The 27,312-nt window shown below is 40.0% G+C and overlaps 1 protein-coding gene across 3 annotated transcripts in view; it reads left to right on the plus strand.

Moving 5' to 3' along the window:
• The window catches only part of NELL1 (neural EGFL like 1), a 438,513-nt gene that overhangs the window by 54,853 nt on the left and 356,348 nt on the right, over positions 1–27,312 (plus strand). For all 3 annotated transcript variants that reach the window (XM_034769800.1, XM_034769799.1, XM_034769797.1), the window contains exons 4-5: positions 1,521–1,691; positions 22,148–22,244. In XM_034769800.1, coding sequence (XP_034625691.1) covers positions 1,521–1,691; positions 22,148–22,244 — 268 coding nt within the window. The remainder of the gene's footprint in view (positions 1–1,520; positions 1,692–22,147; positions 22,245–27,312) is intronic.

Below are 27,312 nucleotides of genomic sequence, written 5' to 3' on the forward strand. Positions count from 1 at the left end.
CTTCCTATTTTTAGCTTTCAAGAGTTGGGCAGGTGTATTACCTTTCCTCCACACCACTAGTTCGTGTTTCAGTCTTTAGTCTTCTTTCAGTATGGGTCCCCGCCTTTCTTCTTTTCTTCCTCTGTGATCTCATCTTCCTTCCAAATGCAGTATCATGGAAATCTGCTTTTGGCAGTGGAGAGCAAGGCCCATCAAGACTGATTTTTCTTCCCTCTTTTGGAGAGGCTTGATAGAGAGTGAAGCAAAGCACTCCTTCCTCCCCACACCGGTGATGTAAGCATGCAGTGTCCAGTGCAGCAATCCCAGTTCCCTTGGATGTACCACTAGCAAACAGCTACTGTCTCTTCCTCCTCTCCCATTTCCATTCTTGTGTCTTCCCAATAATTCTGTTTTCTCTCCTCTTTCCTCTCCTTCGAGTCTCCTTTCCTCCCTCTTTCCTACTGTTTAGCTTATGCCCAGTCCTCTCCCAAAGCCCCAGAGCATACCTACAGCATTGGAGGGCTGTGCATTTATGCTTCCTTCAAGGCCACAAGAATTGTGCAGTCCTCATTCATTCCACTCTGCTCTTGTTAGTTTCTGCCCACATCCTTCCCTGGCAATTTTATGATAGGCCTAGGATTAAACAGGCATAGAGGTCAGTCTCCCCTCTTGTCCCTAGAGGCTGTCCCTGGTAGACCAGCTTGGGGAAGTTTCTCTGGTGCTGGGCGTGGCTCAGTTGCCAGACTGCTAGTCTGGTACCTTTTACAGGGACTAAACTCACTTTAAAAATTAACTGGCTCTCTAGTTCCTCCCGCAAGTGTGAAGCAACTATTGATGGAAGTTTGAGCCAAATAAATATGTTGTTTTGTTAGCAAGAAAGTGCTATCCTGTGACTGTTCTGTTGTGACATATGTCCCAGGGTTCTACCTTACTGTGCCAGGTTTTGAGAGACCTACTCTATCTGGTGACTTTAATTTCCTTGTAAAGCTGAAACATTACAGCCTTAAAAATAAAAGTCAATACATTGAGTAAGCACAAATTTTGGAGGAGAGATTTAAAATGAGATTTGTGGCAAGTAGATGATACTCCGCTAATTAGCTGGTGCATTCTTCCTATAGTACCTCTTCTTTGGCATTAGTAATGTGAATAGAGCCCATCATTTCTAGGTTGCCCATTCAAATCCAGCCCAGAGATGAAGCACATTGGTAGAGCAGTGGAGGGATGCTTGTACTGTGGATAAAAAAGGGAACTTTGATCTTCAGGGCTATCTAATGGTGTTTTTAACATGCGCAATCTTCATATAAGTGATATTATTTAATATTTTATGGCCTATCTCACTCTTTTATTAAAAATAATAAACTACAAGATCTAACACCCATACTATGTAACCTGTTTTACATTTGTAACCTAATGTGGTGATTAGTTCATTTTCAAATGAATGAACTGTTTTTAAGCCTTAGAGTAGAAGGAGGGAAATGGTGGTGATAGCAGGGAGAACACAGTCTAAAACATGGAACTGACTCTTCATCTTTCAAATACAGCTACTTTGAACTGGAGAGCAGCGGCCTGAGGGACGAGATTAGATATCATTACAGATTTAATGGAAAGGCAAGAACAGAGGTGTTCCCGTACCGGATGGCAGATGGACAGTGGCATAAGATTGCACTGTCACTTAGTGCATCCCACCTTCTGCTTCATGTTGATTGCAACAGGTAAGACATTGTGTTCTGTAAATTTTTTCTGAGAAATACAAGCCATCTCTTTCCTCCTCCCCCCTTCTCTCCCCTGGGAAAAAAACTGCAATTGGAGAAAAGAAAAAAGCTGTTCTATATTCTAAAATGACCGAACGCAATAGAGTAAGAAAGAAAACAAAGCATAAAAATGAAACAGTACATTGTTATTATGAACACATGTAGGAAAGGTCGATTGCTGATTGGGGACTCTTAAATATACCTCAGTGTACTGTAGGTACTGGCTGATGTTATTTTCAGCTGTGATTACATTTAAGTGTGATACACGGTTGTGCAGTCTGTTCTGTCTGTGGAGTGCTTCACTCAGCATGCCTGGAAACTTGAAGAATATATGAAGATGTTGTTTGAGCTTCTAATTTCATTTCACTTAATCAAGTGTCCTTTTTTAAAAACAAAACAAAAGCCTAAATGCCTTTTCTAAAGGGAAACTTCTAAAAGGGGCTGCTCTTCTTAAAAGTTCAGTATTGGTACCATTTATTTTCTGGCTTCCAGTTCGCTACCTCCCTCTAAAAAGCTGTAAGGATTGCATATTGCCACCATTAGTGTGCAAGTCCCCCCCCCCCCCGTCCCCCAACCCTCCACCGCCCACCCAACAAAAACACAAGCAGGAACAAAAAGCTACCAACCGAGAAACTGCTTGCATTTGGGACTTGATTTTATGATATACTGAGCACTCATCTCTCATTGAGGTTAGTGGCAGTCAAGGACACTCAACGCAACACAGGATTGGGCATTTGAAGACCGTTCTGTGTGTGGAAAAGATAATAGATTCAGTCCTGCTTGCACTGAAATGAACACCAAAACACCCCTGGACTTCAACAGAAGCTGGATCACACCCCCCCATATGAATTTTATTGATGCTGTGCTTACATGATCTAGGGAGCATAGGTGATGGATCTAGGGGTGCTGGGGATGCTGGCTTTCCATTATACACAGGGTTTACAGTTTGGTTCAATGACTGTTAGCATCCCCACTATACAAATTGTTCCAGTGTCCCTGCAAGGGAGAAGTTATTGCCCTCTACATTCTGCATTTCATTTTAGAAAGGGAACTAGGATGTGATTATGGCCCTATTCCCTCAACAGTAGGATGCAGATCTGCTCCAGCACAGAGAGGAGAGCAGGCCATTATGTGAAAGTAGTGCAGCCTACACCCCCTGTGCTTGGGAAGGGATTCTTCTTCCTGGAGCATCCCCTGGGGTGGTGCAGCTCAGCTCTGCTCCCAGCATGCAGCCATAACTAACTACCTCTATTTGGTTCTATACTTTCGCAATAACTTCCAAGGCAATGGGAATATCTTTAAAGCATGGCTTGAGGGTAGACTGTAGTAGAGGTTTAAATGGAGAGGAAAAAAAGAGACGATTTTAAGTTCCTGGCTCAACTGTAGCATCTCAATTCAGTTAATTAGAGTTTTCTCCAAGTGTTGGCATGAAAAGTTTGCTTTACATCTTAACCTCCTACACCTTTGCATTCGAAGAGGGAATCAACTTTTTTTTAATTGCACCGATATGTCCTGCTGAGACTTCAGTAAATTTCATAAGAAGGTGAAAGTGATCTGTTGTGCGTAAAAACAGAGGATGCCAGCAAAGGATACTGTTGAGAACTGCCAAAAAATCTGAGCCCTCCTAATCTTCAGTGGGAGAAAAACTACAGCTGAAAGTACACACAGAATCCTGTATTAGGTAGGGTAGATTTTTATATATAAATTTCAACGTTTTAGGATGGCTTAGTGTCCTAGACTTTGAGCTAATTCCTGAATGCCTAATAAGAAGTGGTGCCTCTACGGACTTAATCGAACAAATTAAATCACAGGAGAAGAGAATGCTATTTTAGTCAATAGATGAATACTTTCAGCTCCCTTAAGATGAGATGCTCTCCCTGCTCCAATCTTTCAGTTCAGCCTAAATAAATACTGAGGATGTCTATCTAATTAAATAACTACTAGCCAAGAGAACCAAAAATACCACTCTGACTAGTGTAGGGCCTGATTTTCACTGGGGTCTCAGTGCCGCCCCCACTTACATGTGTGCAGTTTTGCGTGTGCACACCTCCATATATCCTTTTGGTGTACTAATATCATTGCATACACTGGAAAGCATTGAACATCTGTGAGGGGGCAGATAGTGGAATTGGAATGTGCAAAAGTGTCACTTCCAAATATTAGAAACTATCACATGCACGAGTTAGAGTATTGAAAGAGTATGTGAAAAGGAGTGTGTGTGTGTGTGTGTGTGTGTGTGTGTGTTGTGAGTGTATGTGCAGTCAGGATCAGAAAATCAGCTCTCTAATTGGTGACAAGGTTTGGCTTGATACCCAAGGGTGGTTCCTGCCTATAAAACTTAGAGAAAGGACCAGGAGGTAAAGGAGCCTGAAAGCCTTTAAATCTTGAACAAATCCTCCAATCCATTTTTATACCTCCCACAGCCCTTTCATACACATCCTGCTGACTCATACTATCACATTGACACCTGGTGCTTGATTAATCATTGACCTTAGTCTTTCAAATTCAGTGTAAAATTATCCTTTTTGTATCTGAATATATGAAAGGAAGATACTTGACAATTAGTGAAAGCCTTTGCTGCCTTTTACTTTGCATTAATGAGAAGAATGTAGTGAGGTGAATATATCAAAGGCTGTAAGTTTGCCCAAATTTGTGTCATTTTAACATCTGCTATTGCCATGTCTTGATTGCTCTTTTCAATGTTCTTGGAAGACTCTCAGAGTAAGAACTATTACAGAGTCTGATATTGGAGTTCTGAGGTGCTCACACAGATAGAAAGATTTGGACCTGGGTTTTGAAGTCTGATGAAGTCAATCGGAACTGTTCCATTAACTGCAATGGCCTTTACTTTGGGCCTTTGAATAGCAGTGGGAGGGAACAAATGATTACACATAGCCAGTGATGTGTTACAAATATTAAGGGTTAATGGGAAATAGATATACCTGCTGACATGCCTTTAACACGCAACTAAAGTTTGTAAGGTACTTTGAAAATGAGCAACCTATAGTTTTGATGGATATTCTTGGTTATTTCCTTAATTTTTTTAAAGAGAAATAGAAATAGAAACCAAGCAGACTAAGAAGTGGGGTCCATCTGAAAAAAATATGTTGTCTGCTCCTTTTATGTTTCTCCTGCTGGAGTAGAGCATCAGGGAATAAAAAGTGCATGAGCAATGAGAACTTTTAAATTGGAAACACAAACAAACAAAAAAAAACAAACAAGAAAACCAAACCAACAACATCCAAGTTCAGGAATTAAAATGCCTTTTTTTTTTTTTTTTTTTTTTTTAAAGTAAGGTTGGCTGTACACTGGCTGTCATTTGAGATATATTCTAATCTAACACATTCCTTTGTTTCTTACAACTTTAATTTAAAAAATATAGTAAATAGTAAGGTGGGAAATCTGTTTAAAAGAGTGGATCTATTGCCTTTCCTGCTGTACCAAGGTTTTTACTGGAGGAACAGAGGAACATTTAAATATGTGGTCCATGACCCAGTTCTGTTGCATTGTTTTCTTCATTCCTTGTTCTTGTCCTTTAAGATTCTGCCCAGTGGAGTGGCAGGAGCTATCAGAGATGAGGTTAATCAGGTAAAGTGTTGTGTAGTGTGCTGTAGGCATACCCAGTATCTGGCCTAAAGTATTTATTGGAAATTATTTGTTCTCCTTTGCCCACTGAAAGCCCCTTGAGTGAGTCATGAAGAATCTAAACCTTTTAGAGTAAACAATATCCCCAGATAACATGTCAGTTGCTGTCATGTCTATAAAATTATAGTTATTGTAGTCAAGGTACAATAGGGTATTCAAGATGCGTTCAGTGTGACTCCATTGCCTAGAGAAGGATTATTTTTAACCCACTGTATATAAGCAATGCTAGATAATTATTCAGTAAATGAAGGCTGGTCTTATGGTTAAGGCAGAAGGCTCTGAGACTGTACATCTTAGTTCTGGCTGTGGTTCTGTCAGAGACTTCCTGTGTGAACCTGGGCAAGTCTATTGACTTCAGTATTTCTTAGTTTGCCTGTCTATAAAACAGTGATATAATAGTTCTTCCGGGTTTCATGGATGGGATGGGGAAGGCATTAGTATCTGTGAAGTACTCAGATACTGTATTATGGTGATCAGCACCAGAAGGAAGCCATGAAATAAATAAATAAATGTGTAGCTGTAGCCTTACCCAGCTGACATTGACAGCTCCGTTTGCTCTCTTGCAAGGAGGTAGCTGCATAAGGTCATCAAGGAGAACTCCATGAACATGCTCATGGAGCTCCACTAGCTTACAAGGGGCACTGGGATGGAGCAAAAGAGATACCTTTCACATCTCGCTGAGTGTTGGAGCACAGCAGAATCCTGAGGCAGCTGTTTTTTAGGGCATGATCTTATTGCAATTGAAGTTAGTTGGAATTTTGCCATCAATTTCAATTGGAGGAGGAACAGCCTTGAAGTTTTTTTTTACGTCCTAAATAATGATTTGGCTCAGTGACTGCTGAGTTGTAGAGGTCTACAGGGTTCCAGAACTTGGTAGCAGCAGAGTCTAACTTCTGTTCGATAGAGACCGTAGCAATGTATTTTTAGACTTTGAGACTTGCAGTGCTTTTTCATGAAACTTAAAATGTTGATAGACAGGTTCATGACTTCAGTAGGACAGGAATAATATTGTGTTATGCTTTACTATGACATCTTGTATTCATCTTCTTTGTATGCTACCGGTGTGCCAGAGAGAGGATGCATAATGGTAGAGGAAATAAGTTTAAATCAAGACTGACAAGGCTCAAATGAGTTATTCAGTCATTTCCTTAAGTGGGGAAGGAGATATATTACTCCATTCTCAAATATTATGAATTCACTTTTTACATTATTCCAATATATATTTAGATGTTAGTTATTGCACAGCGATAAACCCACATAATAGAGGTGGTTTCTTAGAGCATGGGTATGGTGAAATTGTGTTTGTGGGGATTTTTCAGAGGGAATCTTTTGTTGTTGCTTGTTTCCACTTTTTTGTTTTGTTTTGTGTGGAGGACTAATGGCATTGTGGAGACAGGAAGGAGATCGGGGGACTGTGAGAATCACAAATGCATACGGTTTTTCCTTTTCAGATTGTAAAAATAATTATTGTATGCCATTCAGGCAGGTAAATTTAGTTCCCAAAAAATAAAGGGACTGTCCTCTGTGGAGTGGTTAGGCAGCCCATGGAATTCAGTGGCGTAAGTGGTCGTGTAGATGAATACTGGAGCTATATTTACAAAAGGGGCATTGGGCCAGAGCTGAAACAACAGTTCTGAATACCTCCTTAAATGTCTGTTGAAAGCCTAAATCTAGATCTGAGTCCCTATTTAACAAATATTCCCCAATCTTTCTCAATGATCTGAAACCTGCAAAGGTTGGGGATGTGGCAGGGTTGATTCTCTTTTGATGCTGATGTAAATCAGGAGCAACATTACTGGAGTCTAGCTAACCACCCCCAGATTTTCAAAAGTGACTAGTGATTTTGAATGCCTCCCTTTTTCAGTGCCTGATTTGAGATACTTTAAAAGGGGCCTAATTTTCAGAAGGTGAATATTCCACTGTCTGGAAATTAGTCTACTTTAAGGTGCTCCAAGCTGGATACCCAGAAATGGAGGCATCCTAAGTAATGTTTAGAAATCTTGGCGAGCATGTATCTAGGTATTTAATTGGCTCGCATCACTGCAGTATCTGAGCACCTAACAAACATGGATGTATAGAAGTGTTGTTATCCCTATTTTACAGTTACGGAATTGAGGCACACAGATTAAATAAAAAGTCTCTGGCAGGATAGGCTGTTGAACTCAGGCATTGGAATTACAGCTGGTAAAACTAGCGTAGTTGAGATCATTATGAAGTCTGGGGAAATCCAGATCCAAATTCTATAATTTGAGCTCAACCTTAATTTGTGAATATGCCAGTTGAGGAAATAAGGGTAATCTCATGCTTCAGGGAATAAACTGATTGCCGCAGGATTCAAGCAAGTTTTTTTTTTTTTATTTTTTACTTTCCCTTTTCTCCATGGGCACATTGCTCAATTGGATAGTTGCATTAAGCTATTATTATTTTTTCTGATGAATCAAGTATTGGCCACTACTGTAGGCAAGATCCTGGACTTTATGGACCGTGGTCTGGTTTGGTATTCCCAATCAAATGTTCTTTTGTACTAGTTGGGGAGGAAAGAGAAGTGGTTTGATTCTAAGCATGAAAGCAAAAGAAAATGACGTTTCTATTTTTATGAATGGCTTTCATATCTGAGACCAGTTACGGAGGGAGGAATCAGAGGAAAAATGTGGTGTTATTAATTAATTTGTTTTGCAATGTTTACAGTGTGCCTTCAGCATATAAACAATACAAGAATTTAAAAACACATATAACGAATCAAGTTAACACAATGTAGAAAAATGTCACTTTGTCAAGCCAAGTCACTCAACCTAAAGGCTGAATGAATAGATGTGTCTTGCAACATCCCTGGGGTGAAATCCAGGCTCCAATGAAGTCAATGGAAAAACTCCCATAGACAGGTTTTCACCCCTGAAGTCTGTCAGATCCAGAGAGAAATAAGTTCCCGACCTGAGGGCCTTTCCTTGAAAGTGTTCTGCTCTCAATCTGTATATTATCTATCTTTCTAAACACCCACACATCCCAGTTACTGTGAGATCCTGGGTGATCTGAATTCCAAGGTTATTGCATCAATAAATTGTTGTTCTTAACCACTGAGGACAGGACAAAAAATAATTGGTTTAAATTGCAGCAAGGGAGATTTAGTTTAGACATTAGGAAACACTTCCTAACTATAAGGGTAGGTAAGCTATGGAACAAATTACTGAGGGAGGCTGTTGAATTTCCGTCACTGGACGTGGTTAATAACAGGTTAGACAAACGCCTGTCAGGTGTGGTTTAGATAGTACTTAGTCCTGCCTCAGTGCAGGGGACTGGACTAGATGACCTATCAAGGTCTTTTCCAGTCTTGCATTTCTATGATTTTATGAAATGAAAGATGCTATGTAAGTTATTCAGGGTCGAAACCATGTGTTTTACAGACTAAAACCAATACTTTAAATTTAGAACCAGTGTAACATTTATTGCATACACTTGTAATCACGGCCAATTAGTCATTATGGAAAGTGCACAGGGAGTGCATCATTGCAGAAAATTAAAAAGGTGGATGAAAATATCATGGGAAAGCTGAGATGAGGATTATATCGCCTCACCACAAGTGAGTTCATAAAAACTAGCTAAGAATGTAAGCAATGCCTATGGAACGAGAGAAAGGAAATGGTTTATGGAAGAGACCAGGTTTGTCTCTGGAGAGACTGCCATGCCATTGCACAGTATCTTAAAAAAAAATGGATGAGAAGAATGTTTGATAGGAACATGGGAGCAAATACATAATGCTTCAAAGCCAATCTTGTGGTTCCTCATCTTGTACTTACCTTCCCTTTGTGAGAAATTGACTCTGGAATATCGATGAGATTATTTTGATTATGGGCAAATTATTTAGTGATGACATTATTCTCTTGATAAGATGCTCCTGTGACAAGATATTCTGTAAGGCAATTAACTACTTGGCAGATGATTCTGGAAAGCAAAACTGAGATATTTAGCTGGGACTCTGACAGTGACTGGCCCATGGTTTTCTTTTATTTTCTATTTATTTTCCATTAACTGCGTAGCTCAGTTTTGGAGGCTGGTTATTCTCTCACTTTCACCAGTTCTTGTTCTCTTCCTCCCCCATTGTTTTTACCCATTGACTTTCTGGTTTACTCAGGAGCAAGTAGGAGGCGAATCAGGCCCAGTATTTTCTAACTCGTGCTTGTGGTGAGCAAACACTTAAGGCTTCGAAGATATGCCTGCAGGTACACAGAATGCAGCTGTAGTGAGGCAAACATCTCCTGTGTGCCACAGCCCCATTGTGGGGGGATTTACTGCTTTGCAGATGTTGCATACATATCTTGTGGAAGGTGTTTCAGGTTTGCCAAGGTTCACTTTTCGGTGCTTTGTGGCAAAACAGAAATAATGTCCTTAGATTTTCTGTGTCATGGTGGTAAAATATCCATATAACAATGTTTTGACATTTTTGTTCTAAACTAGTGGTATTTTTGGTGCACCAGCAGTGCCATGTCCCAGTCACATGGGATCAGCAAGCATGAATCATCACTATCAAGTCATAGGATGGGATTATGTCTTTTTTTGTTTGTTTGTTTCATAGACACTTGTGTAGTTTTTATTTATTGTCCATCCCGATCTTCTGCCTAAAGATTTCTCTTTTTGCTTTATTTTTTGGATTTTCTTCTTTCTTCCCCCTTTGGGGAGGACCCATCATATTCATTTCCTCCTTCACTTTCCAGGATTTCCTTTTCTAGTCATTCATTCTTAGATTTTATGATGATTGGCATCTGAGATGTATTCTAGAGATTCAACTTCTAGGCGGTTACTGAGATGGTTTCTGGGAAAGGATTACTCTGGAGGGGTATTGGTATGGTAATAACTGGGAAAGAACACAGTATTAATAGTTCTCCTGCTAGTAAAATGTAGCAGAGGCATTTAGGTGCTATTGTTTGGCACCTGACCCAAAGCCCATCAATGTTAAGGGGAGTTTTAGGCATTCCGGTGGGCTATGGCTCAGGTCTTTAATATACAAGCTGTTCTTTTTCCTTTTGGCGATATGAGTTCTAGACCAGCTTTAGGTCACAAATAAAACAGGGTTTGGTGGTTGTCTCCTACTCCCTGGTGGATATTTGCATGCATCATAAAAACCACTGCTACGTGTTACTACATTCAGACTGTTAGCAGTGTCTGCTTATGAGAGGTCAAAGACTGCAATAGCAGAAATGTTGCTGGTAAAGACTGAGGTGTGTTTCCGGAACTAGGGGAAAGAAGCTTCAGCATATGGCTAACATTTTCAAATGTAGATGGTTAAAGTTAGTCATCTAAATTCATACTGACTTAAATTGGAGTTCAGCTCTTCTGAAAATCAGGGAACTTAGGCATATTTTGTCCTGTGTACTTTCCCACAGTGTATCTGATTCTAGTCATTCCACTGGGACCCTTTACTTTTGTGAATGCTCTACTTGTTAGTATGAAGATGGGGAAGCAGTGTGGCCTAATAGACTCAGAAGACCAGGGTCCTATTCATTCTATTCTTGCACTGACCAGCCCAAGTCACCTTGGACAAGTCACTTAATCTCTCTGTCTCTCAGTTTCCTCATCTGTAGAATGGGGATAATGATTTTGAGGTCAATTGATGAAATGTCCTATATAAGAGGTAGGTGCTACTATTAGTATGGATATTTACTCTCCATATTGTAGTCACCGTATGCTTTAACAGGTCCTCTCCTCTTCTGTGTATCAATAATAACCCAGTGGCTTTTCTAGGACTGTTTTACACAATCTCCTGTTGATTCTTGCTCCCCTCACTTCAAAGACCTACACTAATTATGCTGCCCCTAAACTAGCAAGCACAGTCAACTTTTCTTATGGATATTATGTCAGTGGTCATTTGTAGTTTAATAGTCAAAAAAGCAAGGACAAAAGAGTCATCCATAGCTTTGTTAGAGGTTGTGATGGGATGTGTACACCATGTAGACAAGGGGTTAATGGGGCCTGAAAGGCCAGTTTACATACCTGGCTCATCTGCCAGAGAGAGAGAGCCAGCTGTAAGAGATGATGAAGCCGAGCTGGGGAAGGGATGGGTGGTGATTATAAAGCTAGGAAGTGGTGAGGCACCTTTTTTTTTTTTAAAGCAGAAAGGGGCTGCAGGGGGACAATGTGTAGTCAGTCTCTGGGGAATAGAAGAGGTCCAGGGAAGCAGCAAGGAGTCTGAGGGAGTAGACATTGGCTGGGTAGGTATGGGTCTCAGGGCTGGAACCCACAGTAGAGTGAGGGCCTAGTTTCTCCTACCAACCACCAAGGAAGTTGGGGTGAAACCCTCTGAGGTTAGGGGTGTAAGGGCCAGGGAGCACAGAGACAGACAGAAGGCCATTTAACTGTAAAGTTGTTGAACTCTAGTCCACCCCTTCTGGGGTAACAAAGTGTGACCTTGCCAGAGAGCCAGGTTGCGGGAAGGGAGAGCACCCCTGTAAAGGAGTGACCGTCAGCAGGAGCACCATACAGGGAGACAGCTACTGTGCCAGGCTTGGCACAGGGAGGTGCTCCTGCAGTGTGTGAACCCATTTACAGACATTCTAAATGTCAGCTTAGTTGCTTACGTTTGAAATATTTATTATTACTTAGGTTTAAATGAGAATATTTTGCAAGTGAACATTTTAAATAAAGACAGGTCAAACTGGACATGTTAGCATTTCTTTGGGGTTTCCCCTTTGCACGTATGTTTTTTTGCCAAAAAAAACACTCTACTGTTCTATTCTAAACACCCCAATTTTGTTTTATGTCATGTCTCATTCTTAGGCTTTTTATAGTGAATTGAAAGTTAACTTCCTCTGTTGTTGAAAGAGGTTGTTTAAAGAAACATTTTTGGATACACTTTTTATTTTTAAATTTTGTAGTGTGGGAGATCAGCAATGGAAAGGATAATTAAACTGATAAGTAGGGAAGCTTATCTTGATGATCGTAATACGAAAATCAGTGAAATGGTTTATCAGAAATGTACCATTATAGTTTAAATGATTAAATTTGAGCTTGGAAAGAACTTTAAACCTGAGCAAGCATTTTCTAGTTTATTTAGCACAAATGCTATTATATGACACCTCCCTTTTTCACCCTCCAGAGCCGAACAATAACTTTTTGATTAAACAGTTGGCTATTGTATGTTCCAAATTTAATAGCAACAGTCTTCCTACAAAACCTGAATTTTATCTAAATTGCTTTCCTCTTGTTCAGCGATTGTGAACTCCTATAGTATGACAGAGGAGACAGCATGAAAAATCAGAATTTCTCACAAGAAGATTATTTTTGTCAGAAACAGAGAGCTGAAATCTAGATGAATAGTTCAGTTAAACTTGTTACAAAACCTGAAGAAATGTCAAATAATGCATCCTATCTGTAAACACTATTAAAAAACAATCACATAGGTATTGGCACATTTTCATTGGGAAGAATATAGACAGCTAGTAGAAAGAGAAGCATGTAGAGACAACCTGGGATCCCTTTCCAAAAGGAATTCTTAATCCTTTCAGAGGAACTGAAAACACAGACAAATGCCAGTATTGCAATCTTACAGCTAGAGACTTATTTAATGACTTGCTATAATCAGCATTTTCTTCATGCTGCTGGGATGCACAAAATAAACAGACCGAACTTTCAAAGTTTGATTTTTGGGTGGCCTATGTTAGGAGCCTAGGGCATGACTTTCAGAAGTGCTGAGTACCTGAAACTCCAGCTGAATTGTGGGTGCTCAGCACCTCTGAAAATGAAGACTATCTCGTTCAAGAATGTGACCTAAGCAACCACCAGCACATTTAAAGAATCTAAAGATATAGATGGATGCAAACAAGGGAAGCTAAAAGTATGTTTACAGGGGAACATGACTGTAATGGAGTGGCAAACTTTAGGCTCAAGCTGAGAGATGTAGGACTCTTTGACGATTCACCCCCTAGCGTCAGATACTAAGACCCTGCACAGAAATGTACAGCTTCATCAGACTCTCCCTGGCAGCCACACCTGGTGGGGCCAATTATCTCCAACCCAGGAGTATAGTAGGATCTGAGTGCCTCTTTGAGGAAACTAGGGATTGGGACATAAGGGTCATTCAGTTCGCAACTCTAGATGCCGCAAAACACAAGCTAAAGTTGGTTTGTTCTTATTAAAGTTAATAGTAAAGAAACCTCAGGAATCAGGTAAACCTAGTTCATATCAAGCATGGATGTACTGTTTTAAGAGCAATGCTGGAATATTTAATAATGCTGCTTATGTTTAATAATGTCAGGTATTTTAGATTCAAAAGAAGTTAAATGATTTGGGGTTTTTTCTAATTGAAGTATTACCGTATTGGATTTACAGTATAACCCATTTATCAGAGTCCTGCTTAATCACAACTCTTGGTTAATCCATGTTTGCTTGCATCTGCTGCATTAATATGAACAAAGTAGTGTTTCTGGTGCAACCAGGTAATTTGGAATTCCCCAAAGTGTGTGTGTGTTTTCTCCCTAGAACTTGCTGACTTTAGCTTATTATTGCTGCATGTTGTTTATGAGACGTTTCCTCCTGCAATGGAGATTATCATATTTGTTAGAAAGGAAGGATACTCTAGTGGTTAGGGAAATAGCCTAGTACTTAGGAGATCTGGGTTTAAATCCGTGCTCTGCCACAGACTTCTTACGTGAGTCACTTATGTTATGTCTACCCTGCAGTGTAAGCTCTGGGGTCAGTGGGATCCCGCAGGCTGAGTGTTTGTAAGCCTGAGCTTGAGTGTTCACACTGAATATTGACTTTAGGTTTAGAATTGCTGGACCTTGGTCTCTCTCACATGCTCTGGTGTCTACACTACATTATGCAGACCTGAGTCAAACCAGCCTTTCGCAGGTTTCCTAGCCCCTTCCCCAGCTCCATCTGCTCTAGCCCTTTGTTCATGATTCATTGTGGGAAAACTTCATTATCCATCTTGTGGCAATTGACAGGAAGTTGTCACATCCTGCCAAGAAATGTTTGGGTCTGTAGATTTCCAGCAACTGAAGCCATTGACATGTAAAAGTCACCATTTGAAGAGCTTGTCCTGCTTGGGCTGCACTGCAAGAGTTCATGGTGACAATGTTTTCTGCCAGGTGTCTACCTTCAAGGACAGGACAGGCCACTATTACCACCAAATAACATTGTCATAAACTGAGTAACTGCCCCCATTATTATTCTACCCCCTTTTGCCTTGGTTTATGAAACCATATCCTGATCTGGCGAAAAGAGGTTTAATTACACTCTTATTGGGTGTAGAATTGGGTGTGGATTAAATGTGCATTTGGCAGACTGAAATCCTGCTGGCACTGTTTACAGAACCGTTTGGATTCCATTGTCATCAATGCTGTCCGCATTATTATGCCTTGCTGTGCTCTTTACAATCTTTGTGAATTCAAAGGTGAGCCATTTGCCCATGGATGGACTTATGACAGTAATGCAGGGGTCGGCAACCTTCAGCACGTGGCCCATCAGGGTAGTCTGCTGCAGGCCGTGAGACATTTTGTTTATGTTGCCTGTCCACAGGCATGGCCCCCTGCAGCTCCCAGTGGCTGCGGTTCACCGTTCCCGGCCTTTAGCAGGATGTACATGGGAAACAGAAATCAGGGATGCTTAGTGCACTTGCAATGGAAGAGGGAGAATAGTATGTTTATGGATCTATTTGTGCAGCAGTTTTTACAGTAAATGAAGTATTCGTGCCGTATGCTATGAATGGGGGGGGTGTGATTGTCGTGAACCGTTAATTGTGGATGAGTTGATTGCCTATGCAGTGTGGTGGGGGATGGTGGTTTGTGTAATATGAATTGTGGGGTTTTATTATGGATTGATCTGAATAGATGTATTGAGAAATTGTGTTTGGATGCAGCTTCCCAATTGTGTCTTTTCATGTCTTTATTTTTATTCTTCAAAATACACATTATATGATGTGATGCAATGATGGTAATAGATTCCTTAAATAAAACAAAAGCCTTTGTGAGTATGGCAGTGTTACAAAAAACACTATTAAAGCATTTTCAGGCGGGCCAGCTGCTTATATAACATCAAAACACCATTAATAAACCAACACCCAAACCAGTAATAAAATAAAGGGCATAACACAAATGTTGATTAGTACAAAACATTGGAAACCAGTGCTAACAAGTTGCCAACGTTTGTGTGTCCCTTGGACCCCTTCCCACCTTCTTCCTCTTTCTAGCATGTTTAGCATACTCTTGGTGCTGTTGCACAGGGGTGGACGACTGCTGGGGGTACATTTACCCTGTCGAACTAGTGTTCAGTCCCGCTTGCATGGGCCACCCAACCATGATTTTGTCTAATGCATTCCTGGTCTGCAAGACATGATATTGTGGAGGGGACTCAGGATGTGGTGCCGGTGGAGCAGGAGTCTGAATTCTTGTGGTCATTAGCACAAGCAGCCTCTCAAACAGGTCTTTCTGCTGAGCTCTGTCTTCCTCCCTCAACCAATATTCCTACTTCAGAAACTGTGCTGCAAGTCTCTCCTCACATGCTGCAGTTCTCTCCTGGTGCTCTGCTGCCCATCTGTGCCTTTCCACTTGCCATGAATCTTTTCCCTTTCATATTGTACCTGCTTGTTGGCTCTGTCCAGGAGGTCTACCATAAGTTCATCATGCAAATGCTTCGTCTTTGACCAGTCCATAATAGTTCAAAATCCCAGGATCCTGCTGGGGTCTGGCTGGGGTGCTGAGGTGAAAGGGCCTGAAAGCAGAGGGCCTCAAACAGTACATTTATTGTCTCAGTACTTCAAAAAAATGTTCGGAGCATCCTCAGAAAAAAGTGCCTGTGGAATCTCAAGGTCAAAAAAATGATACTTTGTAAAACTCAGGTTCAATATAGATTTAGAGGAATGCTTCCATTCCCAGAAGCTTCGTGGGCCCAACCGAGTTAATCAGAGTGAAAAGAGTATGCACAATAGTAAACTGAAACATACATGTGCAATATGTTTAAAAATTGTAGACCATTGTAGGCAGGGGAGGAGAGGTTGCTATGGTTTACTACCTAATGTGACTCAGTTCTTTCAGGCATTCTGCATTCTGGAGGACATAACAATCCTGGAGGTTCCTGAATGGCAGAGATATCCTATTCCAAGCTACCGGTGGCAAGCCGCACATGCATGTCACAGAGGTTTTCAAGTATATGGGGACTGAGCAACACGTGAGTGGAGTGGGCAGGTGTCCTATAGAGGAGGGCCTGGAAAAATATGCCCTTCTCTGAAATGTGACTACCTTTCTGGAGTTCCGACTATGGAAAAAGTTTGCAGCTTATCAGCACCCTGTGTTGGGTCAAAATTCACAGGGGAATCAACGGGATGCTGTGCTAGTGTACACCTGGATTACTGACTCCCTACAGCATACGATACAGCCTGCTGACTACATCTACCTGTGGACTATATACAAAAACACATGATAATATGAACTCGCAAAGAACTGCATAGACAGATACCCTGGCACACTGGACTGCATACAATCCCCTGTTGTATTTAAGACATTGATTTTTGTCATCCAGGCTCTACGTTTCCCCTCACCCCTGTACAGTTTGTTTACAGTTGGCTCGTAATGTTGTGGCATGGGTGAGTTCTCCAGTGTGGTGTGCTAAAAGGGAAGGCAATATATGGTTCTTATTTTGAACACCCCTGTATATATTTTTAAGAAAATGTGAGCAGCTTGTAAAAAAAATAAAAATAAAATAATGTTGAGTGCTCATTCAACTATTTGTGCTTCCTGGTCTTCATTTTGAATTCTAGTTTGTAGTGGGGTGATGTCAAGTTGCTGGTGTGCATTTCTCTATTATTGGATATACACTGCTACTCATAGTTTGTAATAAAAATTGCATTGGATCATAAAGTGGAAATCCCTCCCATTTGTATATTAATAACAACAGACCTGGAGCCAAACACTTACCTACTTCTGTGTCTTCTTTTTCTGCTGTTGGTTTCAACTTCCATGAGGCTGCTTCTCTGGAGGGTCACCACACAACTCCTACAGCTATGGACCCACCATGTGCTGCAGCTGCTCTGGTGCAAAGCTTCCTTGTGGACTGGTGTGAGCACCATAGTCACTTTGCTAGCCTGATCCGGCACCTGTTGGCTCCCCGTTTTGTGCTATACTAGATTCAGGGATCAGAAGGTCACTATCCTGCTGACCAGGCTATTGTGAACTGCTGTGGGCTCAGGGCTTGGTGTAGTACACAGCACCCGGTCAAAGTCCTCGTAAAAGAGGCAGGATGATAGAAAGTTCCCAGAGGTACAGTTTTCATTCCTGGCTTTCTCTTAGTTACTCTTGAGCCGCTTGATCTGCTCTCTTCACTGGCACCAGTCCATTGAATCCCCCAGACTGTCAACTTATCTGCTGTTTCTTGGTACGTGTGGTCATTTCTGATACTCTTACTGAAGTTGAACATGTTGCTCACCTTGCACCACAGATTTACCAGAATCTGACTGTGGTCCTGTGACCACATAGCCGTGTGCTTGGCAAAGGACTTCTTCCTGTAGGTAGCCGAAGCTAATGCAGGTTCACTCTGGAGCTCAGCAATCCATAATTAAATGGAAGAATTAAAAGCTGAGCAGCTGTATTTGAACCAGACACTTTCTTCAGTTTTCTGCAAGTTGATTGGCTAGTCTTGGGATAGAAAGGATATGAACAGTGGCCCATGGGATTGTGAGATACTCTCTGGACATGAATCTGAGGGACCCGGGACCAAGCTCTGTCCATGCTGTAAAATGATGCTCTATGGAGCCAAATCCCACTGGGACTATGGCTTAAACCCCTCTTGTTGGGTCCAGAGGACTTGCTGGCCTGAGTCCGATAGGGGTGTCTCTGTGTGTGTGTGTGTGTGTATATATATATATATATATACACACACACACACACACACACACACACACACACAGAAGGGGGACTTGGGCTTGAGTCTAAGCCTGGGCATACACTACAGTGTAGACATATCCTCTGACTCAATTCCCCATCTGTAGAATGGTGATAAAAATACTTCCGTACCTCACAGGGCATTGGGAGGAAAAATACATTAAATATGATGAGGTAATGGAGGCTATGTAAGTACCTAATATAAATTATTATGGAGTGTGTTCATGTATGATGGGAAGTGTGTGTTTACTTATGGTGTTTTATGAACATTTTACAATTATTCCCCTGATAGATCTTATAATTTTAAAAGCAAAGTTTTCTGTATTATTCTATTCCTTGTGTTATGATGGCTATTTGAGATGCTTGCTTGTAAAATATGTTATTTGATTTGCATACCTTTCTTTGGTGAGCTGAAATGTGCAGCTAATGTAGGTATATTTTTTGTATGGGTATTATATACTTTAATCATTTGACAGAAAATATAACAATGATGGAGTGAGAGAAAACACAAAAAGGGGAAGAGAAACAACTTAACATAGAAGGGAACTGGGAGGGAGAGACCAAGAAAAGCAGGGAAAAGGAAGAGGAGATAACCAGAGTGTAGAACAAGGGAGAGACATGCAAGGAATTTGTAAAGGTTTTTTTTTTTTTTTTTTTTTTTAACTAGTTGGGGGCAGCCCACTGTTTCATGACCAGATCACTCCTTCTACCAGAAAATCCATGTGTGTGTGTGTGGGGGGGGGGAGAAGTGGAGCAGGGTTTGCTCTCCTGAGAAGTAGGGTACTTTGCCTCTCCCCCTCAATAACTAAAAGCATGGAAGGTCATTTTAGAGCTGCACAGATCTCAATGGATTTGCATGAGACATGTGGTCATCAGCACAAAGCGCTATGTCTTTGCACTGGCTTGAGAGCCCCTTGCCCCCAAGTCCTCCTCCAGGGCTTCCCCCATTAGCAAATGCCATTCATAACTTTCTTAAGGGGCTGCGGGAGGCAAGCTTTAGTCTCAATTAAGTCTTCCTTTTCTGGTAGTGCTACAGAACTCTGGCAGTGCTCTCATGATTAAGGCATGAAACTGGAAGACAGAAGATCTGATGTAGGGGGCAAGTCAGTTAGCCTTACTGTGCTGCTGTTCCCTGGGGATCTACAGGGTTGTGAGGCTTCATTCATTAATATTTGTAAAGTCCTTTGATTTAACCTTCATTAAATCCTCGGATTATTAATCCTCCACTGTATTATTATGAACAATCAATTCCTTCTTATTCATTGATACAAAAGCTTCTTTTTGATACTGGTTTTAGTTTTTGTTCATGTGGATACTTATCCTGTTATCAAAGGCATCTAGTTTGTCTACCTGTTGAGCTTTGCATTATTATTATTATTTTGTTGGCTGTGTGCTGTTTTAGTCTTGGATTTAGTTCTTACATGTTGACAGTGTATTGTATGCAGTATGATATTCCTCATGGTCTGCTATAGTCTGTTTCTTTCTTTAGGAATACAGATATGAGTTTTAATCTTTTAATTTGCCAAGAATGTAGCCTATGTTTTGTTGTAGTGATAGGCTGTGCAGTTTTGCAATGGCCTTTTCATGTTTTGCTGATTTAAGCAATATGTGGTAATAAGGTTTGTTCACATAATCAGTGAATAAGATATCATCCAAACACCCTTTTTGTAAAAATTAAGCCCACACGGATCAATTTCTACAGTTGACACCTGCACATTAATTATGAATAGATTTAATGGTCAGATCTAGAAAAAATATATTTCATATCTGCCATGGAGCCTACACACACAAAGATCTTCCTAGACATCAAAAGCTATATGGAAGAAGGCACAAAGCCCTTTATTTTTAATCTGAGTGGTCGCCTGAGGGAGAAGCTAGATGCTCGAGAAATGCAATTAGAATGGAACAATGCACAGAGAAAAATGAAGAGTCTATTACCACAGAGCATATACCATATGAATGGGACCTTCTGGAAGGACACTGGAAGATAGTCATTATAGCTTTCCCCCACAAAGGACAAAAACCTTTATCTCCTCAGGAAAGCCAAAGATAAACCACTTTGGCCTGTATCTCATTTGTCTTCCTTATATTCTGTTATTGACCTACGGTATAATGCATGTCGATTTGTACGCTTTACATTGAAAAATTCATTCTTCTTATATAATTGAAGACAGATTTCATGGAGTCCCTTTAGCGCATGTTACCAGGCCAGGTAAATAAAAATCCAATATTCTCTCATAAGTAGTGTTGTAGAAGCCACCGTATTGCTTTGTTTAAAACATTGGGGCTTTGTCTGTTAACAGAAAATGGAGCTCTTCATGGAATATTGACTAGTATTTTACAAAGACTAGACACTTTCCAGAGAGGATGTTATTAACCCAAGTCATGAATAAAGATGTGCTATATATCTAAAGAGAAATTCCTAATGTAATTGTGTAATTCAGTGACTCGCTTTCTCAAGGAGCATGTCAATTACTCTGTGCCTTGTTCAGCCTTTTAAAGCAGTTTTGCATTTGAGTAGATGTTTAATTTTGCATGTGTTTATAGCAGAAAGGAGATGCTTACATTTTAAAATATTGATAGAGATAATACGTGCAAAATTCCTATAATTCCCAAAACATGGTTTGGAAGAATACCGCCTTGTTTTGCTGTCCAAACAAGTAAAATAGCTCAGCATGAGAATTTTACAGATAGGATAGGTAATTACCTAGCAAAAACAAAAATATCCCAGAGCTCTGAATCTAACTTTGAATGCCTTTTTTGTACTGCAGCATGTTAAGAAATGTGATGAATTAGGGTTGATTGTAATTACCATAAACTTAAGCAATTAACTCACGGAATTATTTGAAGAACTCTCTTGAACTCTCTGCTCATGTTCTTAAGTTGTCAAGATTCAATGTAACTATTTTCTTATTTCTGAAAAATACAAAGTTTTTTTCCTTTCTGTGGCTTTTTAGACAGATTATTCTCCCATTATTCTGGCAAGCTGTTTCCTCCTCCTCCTTAGGATAAACAAATGTGCAAGGAGTACGTGTTTTTATTTTTGACTGCATTCATGTTGATGTTTAAATTTAGCAATGCTTTTGCTAAAGTTCTTCAAAATTCAGATCATTTTGGAGCTCAGGAAAATAAAAATCAATGATTACATTAGTTGAGCCTGAGCTTGAACAGATTGGAAAATTAGTGAAAGTGTAAATTGAAGGATAACTGTGTAGTGAGTTGTTGATGGACTTGTATTTTATATTGGAAACTGCTCACATTCATTTTAAAGCTACAGCTACAATGCTAATGTGGGAGAGAGGAAGAAAAAAAAAACCTTTCATCCATTTCCTATTAAACATACAGATACATTACAAGTGAAAGAACTTGACATGTTCAGAGCCTATTCAATTGACTGGCTTGCTGGTTATGGAACACTATGAGTTAGAGAGTAATGGAAATATATTTCATCATCTTCCTTAGCCTCCCTATAGTACCACACTTGTTCTGATATAAGGCAGAGGGTCTGTGCCTCCTGGCTGTATAAGAGTGGTACTATAGCTAGTGGTCAAAGCAAAGGGAAGGGGAGTCCAGAGTCTTCTGCTGAATTCCTGGCTCTGCTGCTGGCACTTAACCTCTCCATGCTTGAGTTTTCCATATTGTAAAATGATGATAATATTTTACTCACTATTTTAAAGTGTTTTGAGAGCCTGAATAAAAGGTGTTATATAAACTGTCAAGGATTATTATTAATATTATTCATTACACTTTAGCAAAAAAAAATTAATTGGTACTATATATGGGTGTTTAATCATAGAGACTTCTTTAAGCCAAACTTTATATCATTTCTTTTTTCATAGATTTTTTTATTAAACTTTTCAGTGGAAAAAAAAGACTTGTTCCAACTAATGACATTTTCCTCCACAGGATTTATGAACGTGTCATAGATCCTCCAGAAATGAATCTAACACCAGGAAGCAGTTTATGGCTGGGACAGCGGAACAGGAAACATGGTTTTTTTAAGGTAAGCAGATACACAGTAGCAAATGTAGGGCACTGACCTCACATTCATTACCTTGCACACCCCCTTCATAGGAATTTCAGTAGGGATTATAGGTATCTGAGGAACACAGGTATGGGTCCAACTTGTCACAAAAGGGCCTGATTCTGCAAGGCGTGGACTGTGCTCTCAACTCCAATTGATTCCACTGTGCCTTAGGAGGTATTCCTTGTCCTCCTGCAGTGCATTGTCCTGGATCACTTGTGACTGGAATGAGATTGTGGAACATAGTTTTAGGAACCCAACCAAGAGTCACTATCTTAAAAACCTTCAGAATAATTTTTACAATGGTCTGGGTGACTAAGCGATTCATCTCCTAATATTCATAGACCAGTGGGAGCTGGACTTCTTCTCTATTGCATCTAGATTAGCTTCTCACTGTTATTGATGGACTCCATAGTTTCCATCCTTCACAGTTTAGGTCCCATTTGACTTCCATCAGGTAAAAGTCCTCTGTGGGCCTGACACTATTGCAATTGTGCACAGTGCATGTGCCCTGCTGAAAGGCCCAGGAGAGTTAACTTCTTTCCTTAGTGAACTTCCCCTCATTTTGATCTCTTTTCCACATGTCAGAGGGAGCTGTATCCCTTACCAGTGATCAACTAGTTCTGATTTTCTAGGCAGTGGATTTGATCCATGAGCTATATAGTTTGTGCCTCATGGCTTTGAGGATCATAGTGGCACAGAGCATGAATCCTGGTAGTAGGGAGCCATACTATGCTATCTCCCCCCTGTAGGTCCATGCACATTGCATACTATGGTCTCATATTTGAATAGCGACAGACACTGCTCTGACTGCCATTTACATATAATGAACACACAGGTCCTGGAAAGCTGACAACCAGTTGAAAATGGTTCAGGGCGATTAGGTCAGGCTTTTGGGATGCACAAGTGGGTCTGGAAATGGATGTTGGAGATGCTCCTTGTGTAGGAGACTGAAGATATCGAAACTCCCCCTTCAAAATTTTCCTTTGGTAACCAACAATAAGTGTGTGCCCTATGGGTCATCCTCACTGCCATAGCCGACAGAGCGCATGCCTGCTGGTTGCTCTGATCGGCTTGCCCATTTCTGGTTGTGAGACACCCCAAGCCATCCGCATGGACTAGACCAATGTAGGGATGAAGACCAAAAAATGCATAGGGAAGGCGCAATTAATGTTGTCTTGGAGGCAAATGCCCTAAGACTTGGGAACCCTATTTCCCTTTTTGTTTCTCGCTTCTGTTCCCTTTACCCCTGGCAAGCCTTGCTGGCATTATGGTCCAGGCTGAGTTGTTGTAAAACTTAAAAATTAATACTCTGTGTCGTAGGCAAAGTTATAGCTAAAGCTGACCAACTGTCATATCTAATTTTGTGTCCAGTGGATCCACAGGTATTGCAATGGATCTGTTGCTGATTAAAGAGCATGGAGTTTAGTCGGTGGATGATATACAGCTAAACTCCTGATAATAAGTACCTTGTATCTTGGATAACAGAACACAGTCTAAGGATTCATTCACATCAAAACAGCATCCATTTGATAAAATAGTCCATAGGATAGTGGTGTGCTTATTTACGTCCTCTTGAGACTAGCATAGCTTTCCATTATCAGGATGGTTGACCACCAGTTCAGTTTCCTTTTGAAGCATTCATTATTTAAATTGATGTTGCAGTTACTAGTTTTTGAAGGACATCCCCTCTCTCAACTTTGTAGATTTTTTTCAGCAAGCCAAACGAAATATCAAATGCAGTATTGCTTAAATAGTGTAATTGGTGTGGCAACTCTAACTGTTTTACGTGTATGTGTGTGTGTATGCATATGTGTATGCATGCACTACCTCCATCACTATTTTGCTTTTATATTTAAGTTAAGGTCCAAGAATTGCATTTACATGGACTTCATTTCTTGTTGTAACAGCTGAACTGTCACTGTGGAGTGAAATTAACGGCATGATTTTATTCTACAGCTGTTGTTTTTTTACCTCAGCTGCTTCCCATAATTCCACAGATGGTAAACATATGTTTAGAGCTGCATAGAAAAAAGTAAATTATATTGGATTCACCCATCTTTAATTCTTATTTTATGCAGACAGCCAGATTCTAGGAACTCTGGGATACTATACATTTGTAAATTAATATTTCTACGCATTAACACTTTGGAAACAGCAGGGTAGCTAATGATATGCTAATGAGCTGCCAGTTTTTATTGATCATAATGAAAGTCGACAAGTGCCTTTCTTTGCTTTTATGTTTGCTTGAATATTTTACTAACTGTCTGCAGGGCAGAAATGCGTAATTGGTTGAATTTTTTTAATCCTGCTTGTGAGTTTCAGAAGTTTTAAGGTTTTTTTTGTTTGTTTGTTTTGGTTACCCATTGCAAAAGCTTGGAATTTTGCCAGTTTATGAACAGTACGCATCTCCATCCATATATTTTCATGCTCAGTAGGATCTCCCTTCCCTTTTCAAAGCAATTTGTTTCAGTGTTTTAACGCATAAAATATATAACTATCTTCCTCATTGTAAACAGAGATCTTCAGGGAAATAAGAGCAGTAAAAAAGAATTAGCATTTTTTGTATGTGTGGTGGAGCTGTGCTAGTATTTGTATGTGAAAGAATTGGGTATTGTTCTGAGCCTTAGCCTAATCATAGTTATTCCAAAAATATTAGAATTTTAATGGTGTAAAAACTATTCATTTTGCTCCTCCTTCTTCTGCCCCTTTTTGAGAAATTAGAAGCTTTCTTAAATGAATGTCATTAATGTCTGTTTTAGGTGAGGAGTCTCCTGTTGTTCCTCATGAACCTTTATGGAAGTGTCATGTAAGGATCTAAGTCACAATTGGCCAGATTCTGATCCTTTTATTTACACTGAGTGACTTCTTACTCCACAAGTAGTCCCATTTGAGTTTGTGGGACTATTGGTAGAGTGAAGGCCTGCTCAGCATAAGAGAGGATCAGAATTTGGCCCTTTATATAAACATGTAACAATATGTAACTTACCATATACAAATAGCTCAGAGCTCTGCCCTTCCAATGCCCCAGTTCTGCAAAGTGCTGAATGACTTCAGCTCTCATTCAGGTCAGTGGAATTTAAGGGTGCTCACCCTCTCACAGGAAGTGCCCTGCCCCTTCCAGGATATTGGCCTGAGGTAGTCAGTGGAGCGAGCTAATAACAGAGACAAGATGTTGTTTTTGTTTCCTCTACAAGAGGAAGCGCCTGAATTATTTCTTCTGAAAAACAAGGATAGCATTTGTTGACCATTCAGGTTTTTTCAGTGTACCCCAGTAGCAAGATCATCTCTGTGTGTTGGAGTTGATACTGGAGTCAGGTTAAGAAACAAAACTGAAGGGAACCTGAGGAAGAATCTTTTCAGTAGCAGGCCCAAAACTTTCAAACACCCTCCCCAGAGGAGACCAGGTAGAATTTTACCCTTGCTAACTTCAGACCATGCTGAAAACTTCACCTCTTCAATAATTTATATAACCCTCATGCAGTGCCCAGATACAATGTTGAATAGGAGCTTTGGAAATATATATTGATTAATAAATGAATAGAATGCACTTATGTGGCAGCACACATGCACAAGATGCTTTACATATAAAAAGCCAAGGTTCCCGCTCCAAAGACCATATAATCTAAATCAAATAAATATGATACAGAGGGCAACAGTTCGGGCACAGGAAAATGATGTGTGTTACCATAGGAAGGCTTTGTGAAAGAAGTGGGTTTTAAAAAGTGAGAATAGCAGTATGAAATCAAGTGAATTAAAATGCAGAAGGTGAGAGTGTTAGTGCACCCTGAATGTATCAACCCTTTTATATAGCATTAATGGAGTAGTTCATTATATAGAGCAATGAAAGGAGCTATAAACATGCCAATGTTTTTCTGTCAAATTAATATCAAATGAGGTTGATATTTAAAGCTCTGCTCCTGCATTGTCTCCACTAGCGTGGAACTCTGCTGACTTCATTGGGACTTCATGCAGCTGAAGGAGTCTGCCTTCGGGTGTGATTAGGTAAATATTTTCATATGAAAGCCACATATAGTGATACCCACTTCTGAAGAGGAAAATACTGATAGGTGCAGAACAACCACAGCTCACATCACAGGCCAAAACCACAGGTTCTTTCTTAGCTTTTACTCAGTCCTTATTTGGGTAAAAGTCCCACTGATGCCAAAGGACCTTAGGATTGGCCCTCGTGGGAGTTTTTGTACACTCAATACCCCATATAGAAAACTCTGATCTAGTGAAACTTCATTTATAGAGAAGTAGGATGGAAGTTCAAGTTTGTTTAAATGCATTGCAACAATTCTGATTATGTTGAACTTCCATCTATAATGAAGTTTTTCTCTAACAAAAATGACATTGGACAAATACTGCTCCCATTGAAGCTAATGGGAAAGTTCCTATCTGTGCCTGAGCACACCAGCTCATCTGTAGCTGTAATGTATATGATTATATATATTAAAAATATAATTTCCATTCCAGACTGTATTGTTCATGCTTTGTTAGAGCACCTACTGTCTTTGAGAGGCATCTTTTAAATTATCATTTACATTGAAGTAAATAAATAAAATGAATATGTATTTTTATATTTAAATATAAACCTATCCAAATTGCAGTAATGCACTTAAACATGTACTTAACTTTAAGCACACACTATTCTTGAACAGGGATTCTTTCCTGAGACAGGGCCATTGTGCTTTCCTGGATGGGCTCTTGTCACTATGGTGATATAGTGTAGTGGAAGTCTATAATCTGAGTTATGCTTCTTTAATCATTTGATTGGAGAGAACTGAGCCTTAAAAATACATTTATGTGCTGCAGCTATTAATTGTTCACCAGTGGTCATTGGAAAGAAGCAAAGTAAGTAACATTCAGCATTGTTTTATAGGCTACTTCCCAACCAGTGACAATATCACTTCTCATTATTGTGGGGGCTTCATTATTCTCACAGATGAAAAGGTTAATAAATATATATTCTTCTGCTACAGAGGTGGTATGATCTGGTTATTTCTATTAATATTTCCAATTAATATTTGATCTTGAAATAACA

This window comes from Trachemys scripta, chromosome 4, assembly GCF_013100865.1.
Source record: "Trachemys scripta elegans isolate TJP31775 chromosome 4, CAS_Tse_1.0, whole genome shotgun sequence".
NCBI classification, from domain to species: Eukaryota; Metazoa; Chordata; order Testudines; family Emydidae; genus Trachemys; species Trachemys scripta.